The following is a 24,566-nucleotide window of genomic DNA, read 5'->3' on the forward strand; positions in this document are numbered from 1 at the left end:
TAAGGTTATGAAATAAGATTATCAAAATGCTTCTGTAAGATGACAAATATCTGACATGAGCGACGTCACTGGCATTTGAAACCAGTTTATTTTTTCTAATTAGACTCACCGCCTGCCACTGTGACATTTTTTGGTTATTGCTCACCTCTCATTCACCTGTGGCCAGCCTAAGTTTAATAAGCAGCCTTCGTCATATCCCCTCCACGATATCCAGATGGTGAATGGGTAATGGATGATGACTGTAGACAGACAGATGAACGCAATACACATCCTCGCCGTCGCGTGTCGAGTTATTTGTGAGCACCATCTGCTGGAGGAGGCCAAGTAATCATTTCCTGCGTGTGTGGCTTTTCTTTACGTCGTTATTACCCCGCTTCAATTCTGAGTCATGTTTTAAAACTCCATCACACAGAAAGGGAAAAGAAATCCTATTAATAAATTATTGTTTGATGACTTTTTATTTGGAAAAACCCTGATTACATGCTCACCCAGATACTTACAGCGATGTGTGGTTCTTGGTTAAAGCACTACACATAATGGTTCATCTACACATGACATTATAGTGACTGTGAACAGTATATATATACAGTCTGTAAGACAATGCTATTTTTTACAAAAAAGATATCTTAAAATCAGGATTTTTTAAAATAAATAAACACAAGTGCAAACTATGGTTGTGTGAGTGTCTTCGGACCTGCATGACAAGGGAAAATCACAAAACACAAAAGGCTGAGGCACTGTATTGCTTCATTCTCTTCAACCATAAAACAATAAGGGAAAAATAGCTGAAAGCTTCCAACCACGATAAAGCAATCCCTCAGTGTATTGATCTCTCCAGTTCAGTGGAAGTACCATCAGCTTTACTGTCTAACGGCCATTTAGAAAATGAAACTGAAGTACCTTTAACACTGGCGTGAAATCTATTTGATGATTTAGTGAAAGTGACTTGTCAGACTCACACTTAATCCCTTCAAAAGAAAGGAGAGAGAGACAGAGGATGACATATTTTATGAATTCGGTGTACTTTTTTTAAAACCACTTATGAAATTTTTATCTGCTAGTATTGAAGTAGAAAGGCATGTTTCAGTGCTACAGCGACTACAAATAGCCAGCCAGTGCATGGAAGATTTAGCAGAGTGCACCTGTGTGAGTCTGGATGTGCGTGGGATTCTGTGGATGTGTTTCAGAAAAGGCAAGAGTGGGAGTACTACATCTAGCCAGCAGAGTCAGTCTCCAAAGCAGGAATCCGAGTGATATTTCAGTAGCTCGCTTTCAGTGTATTCTGTTTTAACGGGTCAGTTCACCTAATTATGTAAAATTAAGTTACATAAAACTGGCTTTGTGTGTCCAGAATTTTAGATATCTGAATATTAGAGAGTGAGCAGAGATTACAGCAGCTCTATAAAGAGTGCTTTGACTTACATGCAAAACTCAACATGCTAACAATGACAAGGAAAGACTTCCAGATGCTCAAAAGCATTTTCATAGGGGGTGCTTGTGCATCCATCCATACATCCTCTGCCTCCTCCGGGTAGGACTTGTCATCAGGTGATCCTATTCACCCCCTCAACTGCCTCCTTTTGATGTGGAGTAGTAGTCCTCCAAGTCCCGCCTGAATAACTAAGCTCCTCCCCTTATTTCTAAGTGAGACCCATTTCTGCTGCTTGCATCAATTCTTTATGTCACCACAGGGTGGGAACAGCTACCATTAAGGGTTCCTCCCTTAATGGCATGTAAATGCTATAAATTCTTTCCTGATCAATCCGTGGGCATTAGAAAATGACAAAATATTTATGTATATTATTAGCTTCCGATTAAGAAAACTTTAAGTAAATGTGTTTTTATTTCGGTGCAGACATATTGTCAGTTTTCCACTTTAGATTAATAAGAAGCATTTGTTGCTCATTGACATGGAAGAAACTAGTTACCATCTTAAGAGTTAAAGTCAAAATAAAGCTGAGGTGAGTGTGTTTGATTTCAGTTTTGCAGGAATTCTGGCAAAAATGTAAACTCAGACCTGTTGCAGCTAGAGAGAAGGTGAGCCTCTCCATCACTTTTAGTTAGTCTCATCATTAAAACCAGAACTACAGCAGGTGTTCGAAATATAAGCAGCTGCATGTATTATTCAGCACCTTCCCACTGTCTATCAGAAAACTGACTAAGTGTTCCTGCCTAGACCCGTCCTGTGAGATCCAATCAAATTCACATTTAGCACTCTTGGCTTTTAGAAGCATGACGTACCTGAACGGCATAATTAAATGACTTTTTTCCCCCTAAAACTGCATTAGCCTTTTCCCCTTAATTTTTACATAATTAAATTAAAAAGAGTTCGCTTCTCGAAGAAAAACACTTACTAATTTTTATAAAAATGAAGATGAATGCAGGTGACGTGGGAGCACTTGTTTTCAGTTCGGCAGGAATTCTGGCAAAAATTTTAATTCAGACCTGTTAAAGCTAGAAAGAATGTAAGCTTCGTCATCACCGTTTAATTTAATTTAATAACTGAAAGTCTTTAAATGTCACTGTTCAGTGCTTACACAGAAGAGCCTCCAATCTGTCCGGTCATTTTAGCAATATCTCAAAATCTGGGCACACAAAAGCAAAAGTATACCAGCAGAGCTGTGTCAGAAGATGTTGCTGTGTAGTTTGGATGAACTAACCCTTTAAGTTATTTTTCTCTTCGTTCAAGCGTGAATCACCACTGTAAAGCACTACAGAGGTGTAGTGTTTGTGTAAAACTGTAGCTGTGATTAGAAATAGGTCAGTAGTGCCATGTTGCTGTTGTACAGTGTGAATATTTTTATGGGCTCCAGGTGACTGATCAACAGCCAGTCCTTGGCCCTGCTGGGCTCCTACTCATCTACCCTGTTGGCCAGCAGCTATCCAGACTACTCTTGGGGCCCTGGGGCTTTCATGACCATGCTGGCTCCAACCATGCCTGGATAACTCCGGTTCCTCCTCATTCCATCAGGTCCAAAAGGGGAGCCAGATCTACGCAGTCCACCCAGAGGCCCTAGCATGGGACCAGGGCTCATCGCTCTGCTTCCGGGGGCTCCAGCCACACCCAGCCGCTTCACCTTGTCTACCAGGTTCAGATTGTGGACGGCCACGCTAACGTCTGTTTGGCTTTCACAGTCCCTCCCTCGCTGCCTGCCTCTCATCCCCCCTGTCACCTCCTTCAGGATGGAACGGGCTGGTTTGGAAGCCAGGAAGTTCTCATAAGAAGGACTCTTGAAGTCAAACCCAGCGGAGCTTGGCACAGCTGAAGCTCCCTGTCTTGTGGGAGAGTTTGGAGGGGTCGAGGGCCGCATAGGATCGGGATTAGGTGTTCGGTTGGGGGCAATGGAGGTGCTTAATAGGACTCCTCCGCTGCCCTGACCCTGCTCCAGGCCCTGGCTCTGGTGATACACAGCTGCTGAGATTCCTCTCTCCTGGAGAAGACGTACCAACCCCAGGGAGGTGCTGGTGGTGCGTGTAGCATCTCTGCACAGACATGAGACAAAATACACACATAATGTCCTTTCTTAAAGGAACAGTTCACACCAAACTCAAATGCATATAGTTTTTCTGCTGATTATTTATCCAAATAAACAGCCAGCTATAACCAAGGAACTACACCTGTCAACCAAAGGAAGCATTCAGCCCGACAGAGAGGGAAGGCATTAATGCTTACAATACCACAAGTCTGTGATCTCATGCAGTTGAATGCAAACTTACTTTTTATATGCACTCAATTAAATATGACATTATATAAAATATGAAATTAGCTAAAACAATCTTTTGATTTTACTTTGTCTTTTAAATAAAAAGGAAAATGTCAGAATATGCAGTTTCTTGCCTGAGGTTTGTTGAGGATTCAGAGGGCCTGAGACTGAGCCTGCGGGACGTGCAGGGAGTAGCAGCAGGAGTACCCAGCAGAGTGCTGGTCATCACACAGGAGGACGATGCAGGCACTGGGTTTAAACTGGAGGGAATGAGAAGATTTCATCTAGGTTAACAAAAAAATTAAAATATATAAATCACACTTTCAGATGGTCTCATCATTAAAACCAGAACTACAGCGGGTGTTCAAAATATAAGCAGCTGCATGTATAATTCAGCACCTTCCCACTGTCTATCAGAAAACTGACTAAGTGTCCTGCCTAGACCCGCCCTGTGAGATCCAATCAAATTCAGAATGAGTGCACATTTAGCACTCTTTCGGCTTCTAGAAACATGATGTATCTGAACGGCGTATTTAAATGACTTTTTTTAAGAACTGCATTAGTTTTTTCCCACTTAATTTTTCTTGTCACTACAGTGTGTGCAGTTTTCACTTTCTAAAAGGGCGCGCTTCTCGAAGAAAAACATTTACTAATTTTTATAAAAATGAATTACTCGATTTTTTTTTTATTGTAAGGTAAAGACCCTACAATAATACAAAGAAAACTCAGAGCCAGAGTTTCATTTTAAGTGTCGTTATAAGACCATTTTTAGCAGAAAAGCTCAATTCTGCAGGAGTCAGTTATAGGTAAATTTAGTCAGGGTCACTCTAAACAGAAAAAAGATATTTCCATGTGCAACGATGTCCATGGCTCTGGGAAGCAGCAACAAGCCCCCGGCTCTGAGTAGAGTAGCATTAAAAGGTTATGCTGGGGAGGAGGTGGGTTACAAAGCAGCATGCAGATGTGCACCAGGTATAGGCAGGCTAAAGGAGCTTAAAGAGTGTGCCCATAGTGAGAACTGTCATTCTCATCGCCTGCCTGAACTAACACTATGTGTGACTTTCGGTGGCTCGAATAATAACAAAGAGTCGACTCTGATCACAGACACTTAATGATGCCACTCACCTTGGCGTAACCCGCGTCTGCTCATCAGTTGGATGGAGGATCCGACAGGTTGTAAAGGTGTAAGTGGAGCTGGTGTGAGCCATGCATTTACCTGGGTAGTATGCAGCTGGAAGTCAAACACACACAGCCCGTCACTGTCAGTCAGCACATTTTAGCCTTTTATACATGTTCAACAATGTGGAAGTATTTATGCACTATACTGCCAGAAGTGTTTGCTCACCTTCACACGCATATGAACTTGAGTGAAATCCATTCTTAATTATACTTCTGGCAGTATAATGTATTTAGAGTCAATGAAAATTTACTATATGTCCTCACCCAGAGCATCGGTGTTGCTGAGGTGTGGTGATGGTGATGGTGAGGGCGGAGAAGGTGGGGCCAGGGTGACTGAAGGCTGTACGAGGTTGGCGTCACTTGTACTGGAGGTGGGGGCCACTGCCGATGAGGCAGAAGCTGAGGAGGTGGGAAGATTTTGGAAGTATTGCTCTCCTGGTTCATCCTCCTCAAAGCCGCCCCATGGGTACGCCTTAACACAAACAAAGAGCCATGCAGGGAAGGGAGAGGAGTGCTTTACAGGTGATAAGGTTTGATTCTCGTTACCTGAGGTTGGGCCTAAGTTTAAACCAATACAGCGGTACATGTAATCAACGGAGATGGTTTAGCGTGAACACAACAGATACACGCAGAGAAACCTCACACACAGACCTGCTCCAGCTCTAGTTCTAGAGGTCTGTAGCCCTTTGGCACAACTCCTGGCCTGGCGTCCAAGATCACACCCAGGTGAGGCTGGGCTAACTGCTGCCAGTGGTGCAGAGTGGCAGATCCTGGTGGAGAGAAGTGGATTTAACTTAATGTACTTAACTCCACCTGCACCATCTCCAAACACACAGACAAAAAAACATTTAGGGGAATATGAAACTTTTTCAACTGGCTGCTTTACCTTCAGCAGATGTTTTATACCTTAAATCTCCTGAAAATACTTGTTAGCATTTTAAAAGGCATTCCTATGTTAACAGGTTTTAAGAATTATATGTAACTGAGAAGTAACTAGCAGTAACAGCAACAAAACAGATATTGTGCACACACATATCTCAGAGTGTCAGCCAGTAATTCATGCAATTAAGAACAAAAAGTATTTTAGATCCTTTTCTCTAAAGAGCTCATCCATTCAATAAAAAAGTGAAGATGAAGCTAATACTATAAGTGAAGAGGATGGCAGAGAAAGGTGAATATCAAAAAGCTATGAATATCAGAGGAATGGTATGAAAAGGAAATGAAATGGAGGAGCAAAGCAGAATGAGAATCTTTTTATTAAGACAGCCACATGGATTAATGACAGAAAATAAACAGACAGAGTGAGCAGTGAAAAAATGAAAAAGCTTAAAAAATTCTAAGTTACGAATGAATATGGACAGAACAACGTGTATAAATATATAAGAATACATATAAACAAATCCACAACAGCAGGGCTTCTGCATGGGGGATAGATTCAGTTTAAATAAAGTATAAAATATTACCAGCAGAGGGCAGCACAGGCCAAAGGAACCTGTTTTGAGTGGTTCTATTCTACTTTGCATTATTTTCTATTGCATACAGAGTATACCATTACAGTGCTGGACGCTCATAATAAACATAGCCAAAGTTTCATATAAAGACCTCAGAGTATGTGCAAATAATCCCTGAAGCTCGCGATTCAGCCTTGTCTTAATGGCCAGCAAGAGCAGGTTTCCCTAACTTTGTCAACTTTGACAGCAGTGTTGCCAACTCCTCAGTAAGGAAAATCGCTATTGGTTGTCCTAAAAGTCGCTAGAAGTCGCTAAATGACGTCATCACTTAATTAGCATAATTGGTGATGCTTATGTATTTGCAAACTACGTTGTAGGAGAGAGAAATAACATTGTTTAAGAGACATAAAGTCAGTAAAAAAAAAACAGCCTAAATGCATTTAGGATATATTTAGAATTACAAATTAAATTTCTTTTAGCAATTATTGTTTTTTATTATGTCACAATTCCAACTCTCCTCCTTTATCCAGGCTTGGTACCGGCAAAAGTGACCCGAAATAGGCAGTCTGGCGGAGTTACTTTTTGTGTTTGTGTGTGTGTTTTTAAAGTAGTTTTAAACCTTGTGATCCACAAAAAGTAAGAGTAAAAGAAGAACTGACTGTTATTGTCAGGGCGGGAGCAGCAGCTTCGCTCATGTGCGATTCATTTGCAGTTTGGACGCGTAGGGGTGAACACAGTAGCGGTTTTTGCGACACGGGCGGTTTGCCGGGGCGGCATCACGGGCATCGGAAAAAAAAATAAAAATGAAAAATTACTCGTACTCATGCTGCTCCGACATCATGCCAGCGCATATTGGGAATGGCATAGGCACCGATCGGTTTTCTATCGCCCATTTGCTGGGAGTAAGAGCGCCCTCCGTTTGCGAGGTGCGCCTGCTGCTTGCGGCCGGGGCGGCGGGGGATTCTCTGGCTGGCTGGAGCAGCATCTAATAACCAACTTGCAAAATAAAACAAAATAAAAAAAACCAACAAACACGAAAACACCAGACAGTATGATACAGACTTATATATGCACCGATGTTTTTTCGAAATTCTATAAAGTGAGCGCGAGAGCCCTCGGTGCGCCTGCTTGCTGCTGAAGTCAAAGTAAACTTTATTGTCATCTCCGCTACATACAGTCCAGTATATAGAGAGATGAGACGACGAGGCTCCAGTTACAGCAGTAAGAAGAGTAAGAAAATAAATATACACTTAAGACTAGGGGTAAAGGGATCAATAACAATTTAAAATGTATATTTTACAGTTTGATGATTTAAAGTCTCACACACAACCCGTCGATAGGGGAGGGGGACCGGCTTCTTCCAAATAGAGCACATTTCATAATGTTGTAAATCCAAGCCCATTATGTATTCATGATTTGAATCCTGGGTTGTGCGAAATCCCAGAAATAAACCCTAGACAAAATGAATCTGTGAACTAAGGTGTAGGTCTGTTAGGTTATGTTGTGGTGATCCTCGGGTTGAGGGATGGGTGTTCATACTGGAGTGCAAAATTAAAACCAATGGAAGATGGACAAGAAAGTTCAAAGCCATCAGGTGCTCAGTTTAGAAAACATAGAAAAGAAGAGGAGGAGAAACGAGCAAATGATACAGGTAAGCAGCATTGGATAATGGCAGGTCATGTATCCTGAAACAATCAGAATCAGAATACTTTATTAATCCCTAAGGAAATTATGTGGGTTACAGTTGCTCCAAGAAGAAATACTAACAGTAACAGACTAAACTCCAAGCAATTCATTATGTTACAGATTTTAATATTAATTAGTCATTGTCAATTGTTGATTCTTCCTGTTCTCATTGTATGACAAATTATGATGGCTGTTTGGTAGCCGTTTGCATACAATGCATACTCTCTCTCTCTTCATATGTGTGTGTGTGTGTTTCTCTGGTGAAATTCAGTATTGTTCCGACAACTTCTTCCTTCTCTCACCCCAACCGGTCACAGCAGATGGCCGCCCCTCTCTGAGCCTGGTTCTGCCGGAGGTTTCTTCCTGTTAAAAGGGAGTTTTAACTGTCGCCAAAGTGCTTGCTCATAGGGGGTCATATGATTGTTGGGTTTTTCTCTGTATCTATGAAGCGCCTTGAGGCAACTTTTGTTGTGATTTGGTGCTATATAAATAAAATTGAATTGAACTGAACATTTTTATGTCAATGTACAATCCTTAATATGTTTTATGTGTGTGTGTGGAGGGGGGGGCGCCAGAGGGAGTATTCGCCCAGGGCGCCAAACAGGCTAGGACCGCCACTGGGTGAACATGTCCTGTTCTGACAGCAGCTGGGGGCAACTTCTGCGTGAGGACGATCCGCCGCCTATGAGCGCTTTGGCACGGGTTGCTTTTTAGAAAAAAAGTCGCTAAGGGGATCTGAAAACTTACTAAATATGTTGGCAACACTGTTTGTCAGTAGTTTTAAACCTTCTGTTTGCGAGGGACAACCAACCAGAAGACACGCGCCTTAAAAAGAACAGGCAGGAAGCCACAACAGTCCGTTTCTGACAAAGGTACCAAGGTTCAGTAAAGATAAATAAGGTTAGTTTGAACTGTGAATCATATAAAACTAATCTAGCACAGAGTCCAGTAATAAATATTTGGCACTGATCTGGAAATGAGCATAATCTTCTTTAAGGTTAAATCTAAGACACCAGCTCCTTAATTGTACATGCTGACTGAATACTACTGTGACTCTATCACACTGTATAGACCTAAGGTCTGCCTGTTTCCCCTTTTAGCCCCCGATCAGTTCATGAGCAGCAGCCAGTGATTTGGATAGACTCCGTCTTACTTCCTCCGTGTAGTGCATGAGTGCTCAAAGCCACCCTCTGGGCTGGGTTTCTTTGTAATAGCTGTGTGGAGATGCAAAGCTGCCAGACTTGTGATGATGCATCAGAGACCAGAAAGAGTTGAAGAGCATCAGAGACAGGGGCCTCTCTGTCCACTCTTGCGCACTCCTCATCTTCTTGCTGCCGGCTCGGTCTCTAGCCCACCTCCTTCCCCTCTCCCTCTCTATTCCAGCTCCAGTCTTCCTCGTCCATCCCCACACTCTCTCCCTTTCCCCTTGACTGCCATCTTGCCTCCTCTCCCCCTCTGTTCCCCAGCCCTGCCTGCTCCCTTTTTTTGCCCCGGCCCCTCGGTGCCTCTCTCCTTCCAGGTTCCTCCCTGCCTTGCCATTCGTTCCGTGCTCCCTTTCTACCTCACCTTCGAGTGGTTTGACGATCTGAAGCTTGTCGGGGAGGTAGGGCCCTCGCGAGGCCCAGAGGTGGAGGTTTCCGAGGGACATGATGCTTTCAGATGGGGTTAAGAGACTCTCCTGGCTGAGGGCATCGTGGAGTCCAGGGTGTCCTCCCCGCCGTCGCTCTCGCTCCTCTTCAAAGAAGCGCCTTTCACTTAAATTGTTTTGTCGGCGCAAAGACAGGCGACGCAGAGCAAGCCGCAAGTCCTCTGCCCCACTTGCCTTCTTCTCCTGGCCCTCTGTGCTGTTGACAGAGCAGGGTTAAAACAAAAATCAATCAAATGTTTTAAAATAAAATCATTCTTGAGAAAACTGAGTTTGATTCATGCAGATGACAACAGCTTATCTCGGTCTTACCTGTCCTGATTGGATGCTGTCTCCATTAGGATGCTCTGCGTTCGGTTATCAAGGGCTACACTTTCTCCACTAAGGTCACCTCCAAATATGCTGGAGTGGGGTGTGGAGAGACCACTCGATTGGGGTGACGTTCGAGCTGACAGGGACTGGTTAGAACCCGGGATGTTGGAGTTGGTTGGAGTCAGAGAACGCTGACGAACTGTCTGGTTAACATTTTTGACCGTCTCAAATACACGTTTCCGATGGACCCTGCACACAGTCAAACATAGGAGTATTATACTGATGCTCTTCAACGGTGGTTCACAAACCTTTTTACCTAAGTTACTCCCAAAGATGGACTCAAGAACGCTTCACCAAGGTTACATTTATTTGAACTCTTAACATTAAACAAATCCCAACTTTAAGTCGAGTGTTTAAAGCGACTAACAATCAGAGTGAAGAACACCATCCACCATAGCCGTGTGAAAAAGAAAGTTTTCTTGTGACACTATGGAGTTCTGTGAAAAACTAATACTCCATGTAGGTTATAGAACCATCAGTAATAACCTGAAGCGATTGTCTTCTCTATGACTTAAGCCATCTCTCACATTGTTGTGGAGGAATTTTGGTCCACTCTTCTTTACAATGTTGCTTCAGTTTATTGAGGTTTCCAGGCATTCATTTGAGCACAGGTCTCTTAAGGTCTTGCAACATAACTCAGTAGAGTTGAGGTCTGGACATCGACTGGATCATTACAAAACCTTGATTCTTTTCTTTTTCATGCTTTTGAACAGTTGTTGCTGTGCTTGGGATCATTGTCACTAATGCTAAGATTTAGCTGTCAGACAGATGGCTGTGAATTATGACCAGAAGTCTCCAGAAAGCAGTGGAGTCCAAGAAGTAGCTTTCGATTTTTGTGCAGTTTCTTAAGCATTGCATGGTTTAAACTTTGGGTGATTTTTTTTGGACGCCCACAACTAGGAAGACTGTAGTACTATGTTAACACATACCCGAATGCTACAGACCAGGAAACTGCCAAAAGAGAGGTACCCACACTTGCTGATGATCAGTTAATCAAGTGCATTTGATTATAAGCACCTGGCTGCAACTTACCCTTTTAACATGGTGTGCTTAGTTTTTCACAGAACTTCATGACAGCGTAGTAGACAGTAGTGTCCATTATTAGCGATTTAATAAGGAATTTCTGTATGATTACCATTCATCAGTTACACTTCATTTCATTACACTTTACATTTTACCCAGTCTTTTCCTATTTTAAGCTACTACTTTATTATAAGTGTATTCATTAGGTTTTGTTACTATTTTTTAACAATTTAACTATTATAGCTAGCAATTTTAGCTAGAATGAGATTTAGCAGTTTAGCTAATCCTCTCCAACTGTATCAGATCTGGTATTTAGCACAAATTAACAGTGTCTGTGTATTTTAGCTATACAGCTTGCTAAATAAAAGTCTGCTAGCATTAGCTGATAATTTAATACGCCACCTGTTCATCCAGACATGGTAACTTCAGGCTTCTAAAAAAGAACATGACAGTGGCTACAATGCTAATGCTAAAGCTAAACATTTCCAAAAGTCCAAACTCAGTAGGTGAGGTCACAGTGGTTACATTCCTCTCATATACACTGTATTCATAACTTTGACTATGCTTATGTACAGTGGCGGTCCTAGCCTGTTTGGTGCCCCGGGCGAACACTCCCTCTGGATTTTGCACAACCCAGGATTAATCATGAATAGATAATGGGCTTGGATTTACAATATTATGAATGAAATGTGCTCTATTTGGAAGCAGCCCCCCCCCCTTTCGACGGGTTGTGTGTGAGACTTTAAATCATCAAACTGTAAATTATAAATTTTAAATTGTTATTAATCCCTTTATCCCTGGTCCTAAAGTGTATATTTATTTTCTTACTCTTCTTATATATATTGTTTGTTTACTTGCACTGCTGTAACTGGAGCCTCGTCGTCTCGTCGTCTCTCTATATACTGGACTGTATGTAGCGGAGATGACAAAGTTTACTTTGACTTCAGCAGCGAGCAGGCGCACCGAGGGCTCTCGCGCTCACTTTATAGAATTTCGAAAAAACATCAGTGCACATTATAAGGCTGTATCATAATGTCTGGTGTTTTCGTGTTTGTTGTTTTGTTTTTATTTTGTTTTATTTTGCAAGTTGGTTATTAGATGCTGCTCCAGCCAGCCAGAGAATCCCCCGCTGCCCCACCCTCTCCTTCCTGTGCCGCAAGCAGCAGGCGCACCTCGCAAACGGAGGGCGCCCTTACTCCCAGCAAATGGGCGATAGAAAACCAATCGGTGCCTATGCCATTCCCGATATGCGCTGGCTGATGTTGGAGCAGCATGAGTACGCCCCCCACCATGATGCCGCCCCGGGCAACCGCCCGTGTCGCCTGTATCAAAAACCGCTACTGCTTATGTATACTTTTAGAAAAAGTTTTGAAAAGACTTTTAGTGAGCTATGCTGGCTAGTTTATCACTTTTTTTGACAATTACTTATGCATTTACTTTTCACCGTAGTATATTTATTTTGGCTATCTATTTCTACTGTCTGTCCATTACTTATTGCCAACTCTTTTGATCAAACAATTCCCAAACCTGTTCCCATGTTTGGGAATTGGCATCTAGTATGCATGCATGAATACCTACTTCTGTTCTTCACACTCTGGGTCATCAAGACTCAGCTCCTTCCTCATCGTTCCCTCAATCTCAGCTGCCAGAGAGTCCTGCAACATATAAACTTTTAAGAGGGGAATACAATGCATACAAGCAAAGAGAGGCACACACACTTTTACAGTAACTCACCATCGGGTACAGTCCCAGCGGGTGATAGCGGCGTGGGGTTCCTGCAGGGTAGTTTCTGTTTCTCAGGTTCTTCAGCTCCTCCTGAGCTTCATGCAACATCTCAATGCACTCTGAGTACTTCTCTTCTAACTCCTGGAGCTGTTGTATTGTAAACACAGCAATTAAACTCACATTCACAGTATTTACGGAACCAACTGTGATTGGGGACAAGCTTGGAAAGCAAAGAGAAGTTACCTCTGCTGTGAGCTGCCTTTGGGCATCTTTAGCTGCCAGCAGGTGTTGAGAGAGCTCCTCATTTTCCACTGCATACTAGACACACAAATGCAGCTTTGACTGAGCAAACAGCTAAACAGGACAAGACCAGTAAAAATATAACCAGTCAAAGTATATACCTGTGTGCTTATATACTCACAGATTTGGCTTTCTTTTGCAGATCTACTATCTGAGAGAGGAGGTGTGTGATCTCTTCTTGCTGTCGTGATGCGTCTTCAGTCTTACGGGCCAGTTCCTCCGCTATGGCAGAAATCTGAAGACTGGACAACCCTTAAAGTTTGACAGGGAGTTCAAAAAGAGCACAGAGAAAAATGAGAACAAAATGTGTCGAGAAAAAACATTTTTCTGCACTGCACATGAAATATAAATGAAATCAGAACACTTCAAATTTATATTTAAAGTGCAATGAAACACTGAAATAAAAACTTTAAAAATAATAATTTTTAAGGTTTAAAAAAAATAGTCATTTTGACTTTGCTACTGCTAACCTCAAAAACAGGAACATGCAGTACAATTTCTATACGTTCACAACAACGGTCAGCTCAAGGTGCTTTACATTGCACGACAGAGACCCTACAGTGTTAGAGAGACAACCAACCAACAATCAGCTGATCCCCCATGTACAGAAGCTTGATTCCACCACTGAAAAAATAAAACTGCCATCCATTACTTGAAATTTGAAGTTATTTTCTCCAAATCTCGAGTTATGGAGGGCATTTTTTTTTGTTATAAACAAACTGTCATACATCTGTGAGCGACCACTCTGACAGTGGAAACGAAAAACTCCCTTTTAACAGGAAAAAACTCCAGCCAGGCTCAGGGAGCGGCATCCATCCATCCATTTTCTTCCGCTTATCCGGGGCCGGGTCGTGGGGGCAGCAGCCCAAGCAGAGAAGCCCAGACCTCCCTCTACCCAGCCACCTCCTCCAGCTTGTCTGGGGGAACACCAAGGCGTTCCCAGGCCAGCCAAGAGATATAATCTCTCCAGCGTGCCCCGGGTCTGTCCCGGGGCCTCCTGGAAAACCTCACCTAGGAGGTGCCCAGGAGGAATCCTTGTCAGATGCCCGAATCACCTCAACTGGCTCCTTTCGATGTGGAGGAGCAGCGGCTCTACTCTGAGCCCCTCCCGAATGGCCGAACTTCTCACCCTATCTCTAAGGGAGAGGCCAGCCACCCTTTGGAGGAAGCCCATTTCCACCGCTTGTATTCACGATCTCGTTCTTTCGGTCACTACCAACAGCTCGTGGCCATAGGTGAGGGTACGGACGTAGATCGACCGGTAAATTGAGAGTTTCGCTTTTACACTCAGCTCTCTCTTCACCACAACAGACCGGTGCAGCGTCCGCATCACTGCGGCCGCTGCACCAATCCGTCTGTCGATCTCCTGCTCCCTTCTCCCATCACTCGCGAACAAGACCCCGAGATACTTGAACTCCTCCACTTGGGGCAGGAACTTGTCCCTGACCTGGAGTGGGCCCTCCACCCTTCCACAAAAAAAAAAATTTTTCACTATATATTTTTCAGTCTGTTGTCTGCTCTTCAAAAATGCTGATTAAATCCAATTAAAAATTAGATAAAGTTGTAACAAGATATGATTCTAAATGAGTTGCGTCATTGCCATACACAATATAAAAGGTGGATGTAGCTACCACGACATCACTCAATGATTTCTGAAGTACTGCTTTGACGATGCATTTTCGCTGTTACTTTATTGCAAAGCCGCAGATGTGATGAAGAAGAAAGAGTCTCACTATGAAACAACAAACTCGAACTACTACTAACTACTTGACAAGATGTGACTAAATGTGAAAATGATCAGCTATTGAACTTGGAGTTTCTTACCAAAGATAACCCTTCACAGACTTAACTTTTTATCCAGCATGATCCAAACCAAGTCAAACTCAGCAGGAAAGTGTTTAAAGAGGTCAAGTCATAAAGCCATTTTCTCGTAGACTTTTGGGACAGTTACATATAGGACAGGAAGTCTACCACAGCTTTTGCCATCCAGTAGAATCCAGATTTAAGGCACTTCCACTCTGGCTTCAATATTCTGCCCTGGAAGCTGCAGCCATATTATATACTGTAGAGTGATTGCATTGTGTTTTTATTCAAATATTACACAGCATGCAAACTCTTGGAGGGAGTTGTGTAAAGAAAAACAGGCAATTTCACACACAGAAGCTCCAAAAAAGAAATTGGTGGCAAGACAAAACTCACTGAGCTCTTTGACACAGTCGTTCACAAGCTGCTGCTCCTTTTCTTCATAAGTTTCGGTCTCTGACTTTAGATGGTTAGCCTGCGAGTAGACGTCCACAATTACACAAAATACTCTGAGCCGTTTCGGTAACTCACCTCCCGTGTTTTCCTCAATACTGCGTGTGATACCTCTGAGCGGAGTGACAGGTTCTCCTCTTCCAGCTCTTTGAGTTTCTTTTGGAGCGTGTCGCTCACAAAGCCTCCTGAAGCAGTTTCCACTTTGCTTTTTTTACCCCTTCAGGATACAAACACAAATTTTAGCATGGAATTTACAGCCAGTACAAGTGAGGTTATATTTTTACACCTGTGAAATGGTAACAGTATTCACACATTTTAGGAGTGACATTAAGAAAGGAAACTAACGTTGGGGAACTGCTGGATTCATCCTCGATCTCTTCAGCTGCATTGGTGTAAAACTGCAGCAGCTCATCCTTGAGGTTCAGCTCATGGTGCAGCTGGGCAACCTGCAGGAGGACAGGTACTGTTCAACACCTGTAGCACCAAAACATTTCCTGGTCTAAATTTCTGTGAGGCATACCTCCTCTGTGATTTGTCCCACTTGTTCCTCCAAATACTCCTTCTGCTCTGTGAGAGTCCGGTTCTTCTTAAGGAGCGACTGGCCAATCTTTGCAGCAAGCTCCAGATCTCTCTCTTTCTATTGGTTGCAATGTAGGAGAAGCAAACAGAGGAGAGGAACATCTCATTATCATTTGGTCTGATTAAAAAAAGAAAAGCTTCAATTTACCCTCAAAGAACTGGCAAAATTAAAATACCTCACCTCTTCCAACAAACGTGTGACAGCATCAATGTCATTGTAGGTTTTCGTCATCTGGCCCACTCTGTCTGCACATAGCACTGTGGAAAAAACAAAAAAAGAAAACCCAACCGAACATCAAAACACTGAATGACCTTCTGGTCATCCCACCACTTGAGTTGTGATCTGCAAACATGTGTGACTGCATGCAAAAACTGCCCCATTATGTAACACAAAGAGTATTTACACACTCAGAGGAAGTGGATGTGCCACGTATAGCGTGCACCACTTCCATCACCACTGTTTGGAAATGCACGAGCAGGCGTTAAAGGGGAAAGGGTCGTGTTCCATGGCGCACAGCGTGTGGCTCTGCTGCTGCGGGGTTGGCAGCAATTATTGACTTCCGAGCTCGAATCGATAACGTGCTGCACAAAGTTATCGAATCCATTATGGTAAGCCTCTGTAATCCTGTTGGTACTCTAAACAACACAAAAACTTCCCATTTCTGAAAGCAAATTTAGGTGATGGCACTGAAATAGTGATCAGCGCTGGTTTACAGGGGTACAACAGATAGCCGTGGAAATTAGACAGGAGACATGCGTCATCTTAGTGAGGCGAACTAACTAAGAAACAAACACCGGAGCAAAACTATCAGCAAGAAATAATACAGCTTTTCTGCATTACTGGAGCTCTGAAATGATGAGACTGCAGCCTGTAATCCACCGCAGTCAGGAAGCAAAGAGGAACAACGACATTCAACAAAAATCAGAGTACTGAAAAGAAACTAATATCCCAATCATTTGATCGCATCTTAACATTGAGCAGTCCTCCGGCCCACACTCATCCCTTTCTGATCTCTGCTCTTGCTGTCCGTATCCTCCACTTGCCTTGATGACAATCGACCGCTGGTCCAAAACACTGATCCATTTGCTTTCTGTCTCTCTCATGCCACTGCTCAGCTACTGTATCACAGGCTTACAGACTATATTACCCTCCACCCACACGGACGTCCCTGTGTTGGTGGAGCGAGAACAAGGTAGGTGGAGAGATGAGAGAGAGCGTGTGTGCATCCGTTTTGGTTCCACAGCTGCGGAGGTGAAGTGGAAGTTGTGTTATGATTGGACAGGCGAGGATGCATTATCCAGGACAGAGTCAATAGAAGTGACTCCCACTTCTCTCATTTTCACCTTTCTTTCATTACCTCACATCCTCTGTCTTCTGACTCATTCTTTAGCACCGCTGCTAACACAATAGACTGGCAACCCGTAATCAAACTTCCTCAGCAATTAAACAACTTAGCTGTATGCTAAGATGTCAAAGCTGAAATCATCTTTTATCTGAGCAAAGATCAGGGATGAGTCTATCTGAACTGTAAAAACTCAATCTTAGAAATTATAACTGTACCAATCAATCTCAGATACGCACAAAATAAATGAAGAAAAAAATTCAACAATGTTTCAGACAACATCCTTCACGTGACACGATCTAACGTCTCAGTAAGCCAGTCAGATTCTTCCTCTTTTCATTAGACGACCTAAATTCTTCTTCACATCTTTCCATCGTGCAAGTTTTCCATGTGGGTCAAGGAAAAAGTCATTTGCAAAAGCCATAGGATTGATTTTACCAACTATACAACCCCAATTCCCAAAGTATTAAGTAAGTAAAAATATGAATAAAAAGATAATGCAGCGATTTCCAAATCTCATAAACCCATATTTTATCCACAAGAGAACACAGATAGCAGAAAAAATGAAATGTTTAAACTTAATTTAAATGTATTTGATTTGCAGATCAATGCATTCTGCCTTTATTCACATTTTACACACCGTATTTTCATTTTGTCCACTTTTTCATACTGGGTTATTAGAGACAACCATGTGGACAGAAGCTGAAATACCAGCTTTATCCATATAGGACAAAGACAGACTAGATTAGAATAGAAAACAAACAACCCAAATCTAACATTAACATCTTATTGAAGATCACTCTACTCAAATGTATCTGATCTTCAAAATGTCAATCACATCGTGTTGTGTCACGCCCACCAGCGGCACGTCCTCCTCCATCTGCATCTTGATGATCAGCATGTTTGATTTTGCACAGATTTTATGGCGGATGCTTGGTGGCTCAGGTTATACTTTATAAACAGATGCCATCAAAGATTCAAAGAACAATGTAACGCGATGACAGCAAGAGTTAATATTGTTTAATATTGCACATTAATCTTTAATGTGAGAAAGCCTCTGCAGACAGTGCTGTCCTTACTCCATAAACCTCTTCTGCCTACTCATAAAGCAGCGAATTAAGCAGAGTGCTGATATGATATACAGGGAGCGCAGCAATTATCCAGAATAAACGAAGATGCATTCATGTTTCAGGGCCAAACAGAAATAAAGGGCTTGGTATCCAAATGTTTTTATGGCTTAACTTTGAGCATTAAGTCAAACAGATTCATAAAAGACATCAAAGGGCTATTCGAAACCTGTCTTGTTCATCTACTGTAGGAGGGGTTATCAAATGATTTTAAGGGAAAGACCCATAAAGGCAAGTAGAACACCCGAGTACCTCTTTATAACATCTACCCCATTTGAGTGCACGTCGACTATAATTTGTACTTTTTGCTGTCATTAAAATTATTTGTATTCTAAAGCTTTTCGACTGAAACACTTCTGCAATTTTAATATTGATAAACAACGTTTCAGTTATAACCTGAAACCTTTAAATAGAGAGTTCTGTTATCATTGCCTTCGGCAGCTTTTCCTTCTTGCTTTCAGTCTGTCTCGGTGTGAAACATGTAAAGTACTGATGCGATCGCGCAGACTTACAGAAGTATTTTAGTGTCTCTTCGATCTGCTCGGTGGTCAGGTCGAGCCTGGCCTCAGGAGCGACGAGGGGCGTGTGGAGCCAGTCGTCATGGTCGTAGCCGTAGACAGTGTCAGCCCGCAAGCGGTACACCGGCAGCTGCTCCTCCAGAAGACTGATGATCTCAAACTCCGGCAGGTCAGTGCTGTTACAGACATCTGAACATTAGAGGGAGAGAGAGAGAGAGCGAGAGGGGATGAGGGTGGATGAGACGGGTGGGTTTTTTCTCCACTCATTCCCTGCGTGACCACAGCGAGTCAGGTTTGTGATGGCCGACATTAAATCTGATCAAACATTTGAAAGGCAGGTTTACGTTTAATCAGAGACAAAAAATATTCTGCTAAAATAAAATCAGATAACTCTTCACAAAACTTTTTTTTTTTTTTGTAAGAGGACCTGTTTTAAACACAGCCAATGTTTCAAATAAAGACATCAGACAGCACACGGCTCTGGCCCCTGGACACCTGTGGGTTCAAAGCTAATGTTTACACGGAGCAGCCAATCAGGTGAAAGCTGGCTTAAAGGAAGGGGGAAGGGCAAAAAAAAGCTGAGGGGCTACACCAATAGCACAGGATTGTCTTGATCTGTCAATCATGCAAAGCTACTCTAGTAGAGTCCATGAATGAAACTGTGGAGCTGGAATTTAACATAACACGTCCTATTTAATGTGAAATATTTTGAAAAACAAGCAATACTGTACTTTAAAAACAAAAAGAAACACTTGTGCATTTTAACTTAATTATGACTGCAAGCTTAGAATGGTAAAAGACTAGTTTCACCAACTGGTATCACTTTACTTTGATGCATGGCTACATCCATGTGCAAATTGTGGAAAAGTAACTTTTATTTTGAAAAATTACGTTTGGAATTGCACATATAAAATTGTTTGTTTTTTTTAAGAAGAAGAAGAAAAAGAAGAAGAGAAAGCAATACTTTATTAATAAAACTATTTAAAAAAAAAGATTTATTAGAATAGTAATTTCAACACTGTCACCAGACGGTGAGCTGCATACTCCAAATTTTGTTGCTATATTTGGACTTTTGGATGATCTGAGTTCTTCTGCACCTGTGATGGTTTCGGCGTCCCTGCAGTCGGGAGGCTCCGGACGTGTCTCGGGCTGGTTGTACTCGCCCACGCTCACATACTGCTCCTCGTGGTTGTGCCGCCGGTCGGGCTCAGGCTCTGACTCCGGGTCCTGGGACAAGGAGGGGGCTGGGGAGGCCAGCTTGGCTCACCTCTCGCTAGCGGAGAGAGACGGGGGCCATGGAGCTGGAGCTCCACTGTTGTAACGGTGACACGGGACAGACGATAGACAGCAGACACAGACACCTGCAGGGGACAGAAGAGAGGAGAAGGAGAGACCTTTACTTTTTCTGCTGCTGTGATCCAAAGTCCACTTCAATCAGTGTGTCTCTCTTTCCCTACAGACTCTTTACCACAAGTGCTGCTGCTGACTCTGCAGAGTGCTTCCTGCCAACAAGCTGCATAAAACCACAGCCTACCCACTGCAGACACCAGGTTTCATAAGTTGCAAGACTTAAATAAAAACAGACGGTGGTTGGAGGGGAACATTTATGCTTTTCTCTATTTCCTGTCATATATACAGTACAGTAGTGGATGCCCATATGAAACATGGCCAAAGTTTCAAATCATGAGCTCAGGATATGTGCAAATAATGTCTGTGGGTCAAAAGAGTGGGCTTCAGACCTCTCTAAACTCTCCATTTCTAACACTTTTCCTAACATCTCCAGTTGGTGTCAGTGAGAGTGGACATCTCTGGTACAATCATCACAGGCATCCAGCTCTGGCTTGAATCACATAAGCTCCACCCACCCGCTTTTAAACCTTCTGTTTGTGAGGGATAGCCAACAGGAAGAAAAATGGTGCAAAGGCCTTGTGTAAGAGTTGTAAATCATGCAGATCTACTCCAGCAGACTCCAAATAAATAAAAATAAAATATGGAGCTGGAAATGAGCATAAGAGGTCCCCTGTGCAGCTCTTTATAAAGACATTATACCGAAGAAGAGAAGAAAGAGTGTTCTACCTAATCGATCCAGTAACGTTAAATTAAAAGGACAAAGCTTTTAGCTTCAGCCTATTCCAGCTGACCTCACAGTCACCTTAGACGGCCTCTTTCGCAGTCACACACTGTACTGGGATCCCTGTCTGAAATAAACACACCGGTGCTCATTCACGGTGACCTTGTATATTTCAGTTTGCATCCTGCAGGGATCAGCGTGTTGAGGCAGGGTAAAAACACACACAAGCCAGATGAAACAAATTCACCTGAGCGCCAGATCAAACAGCCGGTGCTGCAGCTCTGAACAAAAATAGAGCCTCACTAAAAGTCTCTGTGAATATGCATGAGTGTTTGTGTGAGCCAGTTGCATGAATAGCCGGTTACCTCTCTTAAGAGAGACATGTCGGTGCAGAAAGTGTATGTATAAAGGGAGGGACACACGGGCAAGCACGGGTCTCTGTCATCACTGTAGCTGCAGTGCAACCTTGGAACGTCTTTCCCATTGCAGCAGTCTGAAAGCTGAACTCACACTGCTCACTGTGACAGCAGCATCTTATGGGAATTTATCTATTTTTAAAAACCTCACCACATACTCTGTGGATGAAAGATGACTTCAGATTTGAACTGACAACACGCACATGCACCACATGCAGATTTGGGATTAAAACAACACATTAAAGCTGCAATCCCGTGCTGACGAGGATAAACGTGAGGTGCTTATTGGATGTCCTGCAGGCCCAGATATTACAACTGTCCCGCAATGAACGCTGACAGCTGCTCCTGCTGATTGTGCTGCAGTAAATAGGCCAGGGTTCATTCAAGCGTGGGGCATACACAATGACATGTCTGAGGGCGTGGCTTCATCTACATCAGCACCCGTCACGGATGCGAATCTGGGTTTTTGCAAATCGTGTCACCGTACAAGTATGACAGTAATTACCAGGACCTGATCAGTTGACCTTATGATGCACGGCATCGCCATTAAAAGCATTTAATCATGACAGCAGTGCATCAGCCACTACACGGACACTCACGGTGACGGATCCAAGCACGTTTCCTTGTCCGTGATCCAGAGAGGACTCGGGTGAAGCTGAGCAATCCTGCAGCTAGGAAATGTTTAGACAGTGAAAATGTTTCCCGGATGGGCAGCCGAAGAGGGTGTCTGCCACACAGTCCTCGGTCAGGCCGGGCTGGAGCGCCGTGACGGGGGATTTGCGCGGTCTGGACTCTCGTTCCACAGCGCAGACACCTCTGGATGATCAAGATCACCTTAGACCGCTGTCCAGACTCGCTCCTGACCTGGTCCACTGCTCCAGCCTTTCAGCCATCTCCCTCTGTCTCTCTGTTCTCTCACTTTCCCTGCGATCAACCTCCCTCGCCACTGTCACACCACACAGCATTAGAATAATAGGACTTCTGGCCGAGACCTTCAAAATAAAATCCCTATTCCCTAACAGCTTTAAAAAAAACACGTGGATGCATATTTTGCACCGTAGTAAGTATACTGTTATCATGCGCCTGTAGAATACAGTGAAAGTGCACAATGATCATCTTGAGATTAACTTCTATTTCCACTTGATGGTTTTAATATTTATTACGGCTTAAGTTGAAAAGTTTCGTACTTAGTAAACGCGTTGATGCTTTTAATTGTAAGGCGCTGCTTTATTTCGCACGGTTTCCTGGGTAACTGTATATGACTTCACTTTTTTCCCACCCTGCTGCCACCCAGAAGACTCCCAAACCAGAGACCCAACCCGTTCTGGACCGAGCATCAGTGACGTCACACGCGCCTAACAGGAAGAGGTTGGGGTGATCATTTGCGGGCAATTTAAAATTATAGGATCTTTACAGCTTTAAAAGCTTGTAAGGCTAGTTTTGCTGTAATCATGATAAGGAACATATTTAATTTCTAATCAAGAAATGTATTTGTCCAGAACAAAGTGGTCACGCTGAGCAATGATATTCTTACTTTGCGAGATTTCCTACACTCCAATAAATAAAATAAATCTATAATAAAGGAAGCACTGTGTACAGAAGGGTAGAGAGTGGTCAGAATATAAAGTGCAATTAGTTATCCATACTATTGTAACGTCGAGACATTTAGAGTGTTATTATATAAAAGTGTATTATTTTAGATTAAAAATAAAACTTGCATTTTGTGCAAAGTTACAAATGTACAGGTCACGACAGATAATCACGTTTCTCCCACAGGTATTTTTTTTTTTTAATTTATTGTTGATGACACACAACTTCAGTTCCCAGCAATCCTCAGTGTTTTCTATTTGATCAACTGCACAAGTGGGAGAGGGGGTAACTTAAGTAAGAACAGCCACTCAGGTCCTCTTTCTCACTGTTTCTCAACCATTTTTCATCCTGTTCTGAAAGCCAGCTGCATCAGTGCAAACGAGTAGGTCTGAAACCAGAGGTGCCACCCCTGCACCTCCATTTTTTTTTGTCTCCACCAAGCATATATTCTGTGATCATATAAGTGCAGCAATATGCAGAAATGACGGGAGGACAGATCCCCCTTTGAAATATTATATAGGCATGCGCTGTAACCTGTGGTGATTATAACCCTGGAGAACCCATGGGGTCAAATTTGACCCCATGGTTTCCCTAGTAAACCAATGGGGTCGGATCTGACCCCATGGGTTCTCCAGGGTTAAACGCAAAACAAGATAGCCTTGCATTATCAGTTGCAAAGTAAGAAGTGTGTCCACAGTTGCATTACTATAAGTCATTTGTTAAATGGTTTATCTTGGTGTTTCTTTATGATTCCTTTTCTGATTTCTTATGCTTTTTATTTTCTATTTTTCCCAACTCGAGCCCCTGAAAATGAAATCTTATGATATACTCTGGACTCCTCCACCTCCCTCTTTTCTATCCTGATGTTTATATGCCACTAATCACTAACTTTTCTCTCATCTTACTGTTTTTGTTTGTTTTGTTTTGTTTTTTTATTTGTCCTGATCCCTTTGTGCTCGTCTTTTTTTCTGCCCCTCCCTGATTCTGAAGTTTCTTCCCTTTAAAACAGAGTTCTTTCTCCCCACCATCGCTTGTCTACCTAACACTTTATGGTCTTTACCTTTCATATCTAGCACTTTCAGGTGAATGTGTCACACAGTGGAAATTTGTGTTTTTATGTTTTATCAATCTGTGTATTGGTACATAGTGTTGATTTTATTGTGATATTTATATTGCATGGTTTTATCCTCATATTTATATTATGTGTGTTAATGTTGTACCATATTCCTTCAATCCACTGTGGACTAAACAGACAATTGTAGGCACCTGTGAGGTGGGGGCGTTCCCCAAGGTGGCCTATCAGCCGCCAGGTTGACCTGTTAAAGGGGATAGTGAGCGCAGAGACAAAAAAAGCGACGCACGAAAGGTGAGCAGGAGAAAAAGGAACGCGTGCAAGCCCGCACGTGTGTGGAACGAACTGCTGCCTGACTGTGGGGTGCCGCGAGTCGTTCGGCGATCCAGTCCCAACGGCAGGAACGGCAACAGTGGGTGGCGATGGCCGCAATGCACAACAGGGCAGGGATGCCCTTCTGCCTGCATCTGACGGTGAGACGAGGGAGGCCGTGTTCAGGTGTGGAGTGG

General features: G+C 42.9%; 1 protein-coding gene across 2 annotated transcripts; it reads right to left on the bottom strand.

Moving 5' to 3' along the window:
- Positions 1-439: 439 nt before the first annotated feature.
- Positions 440-20,163, bottom strand: trak1b (trafficking protein, kinesin binding 1b). 2 transcript variants are annotated; one of them, XM_084918434.1, is made up of 18 exons: positions 20,006-20,163; positions 18,903-19,097; positions 16,102-16,178; positions 15,862-15,978; positions 15,687-15,787; positions 15,453-15,558; positions 15,285-15,363; positions 13,207-13,337; positions 13,029-13,103; positions 12,795-12,932; positions 12,639-12,715; positions 9,978-10,226; positions 9,587-9,864; positions 5,535-5,653; positions 5,148-5,355; positions 4,830-4,935; positions 3,839-3,964; positions 440-3,483 (listed from the first exon to the last, which is right to left on the bottom strand). In XM_084918434.1, exons 3-18 carry the CDS (start codon positions 16,150-16,152, stop codon positions 2,889-2,891), a joined length of 2,556 nt encoding a protein of 851 aa, XP_084774560.1. In that variant the 5' UTR covers positions 16,153-16,178; positions 18,903-19,097; positions 20,006-20,163; the 3' UTR covers positions 440-2,888. The 2 variants fall into 2 exon arrangements, with proteins under 2 accessions (XP_084774560.1, XP_084774559.1); XM_084918433.1 differs by lacking the exons at positions 18,903-19,097; positions 20,006-20,163 and adding an exon at positions 16,965-17,072.
- Positions 20,164-24,566: the final 4,403 nt, after the last annotated feature.

This window comes from Perissodus microlepis, chromosome 22, assembly GCF_051167445.1.
Source record: "Perissodus microlepis isolate ML-2025 ecotype Zambia chromosome 22, ASM5116744v1, whole genome shotgun sequence".
In the NCBI taxonomy this organism is placed as follows: domain Eukaryota; kingdom Metazoa; phylum Chordata; class Actinopteri; order Cichliformes; family Cichlidae; genus Perissodus; species Perissodus microlepis.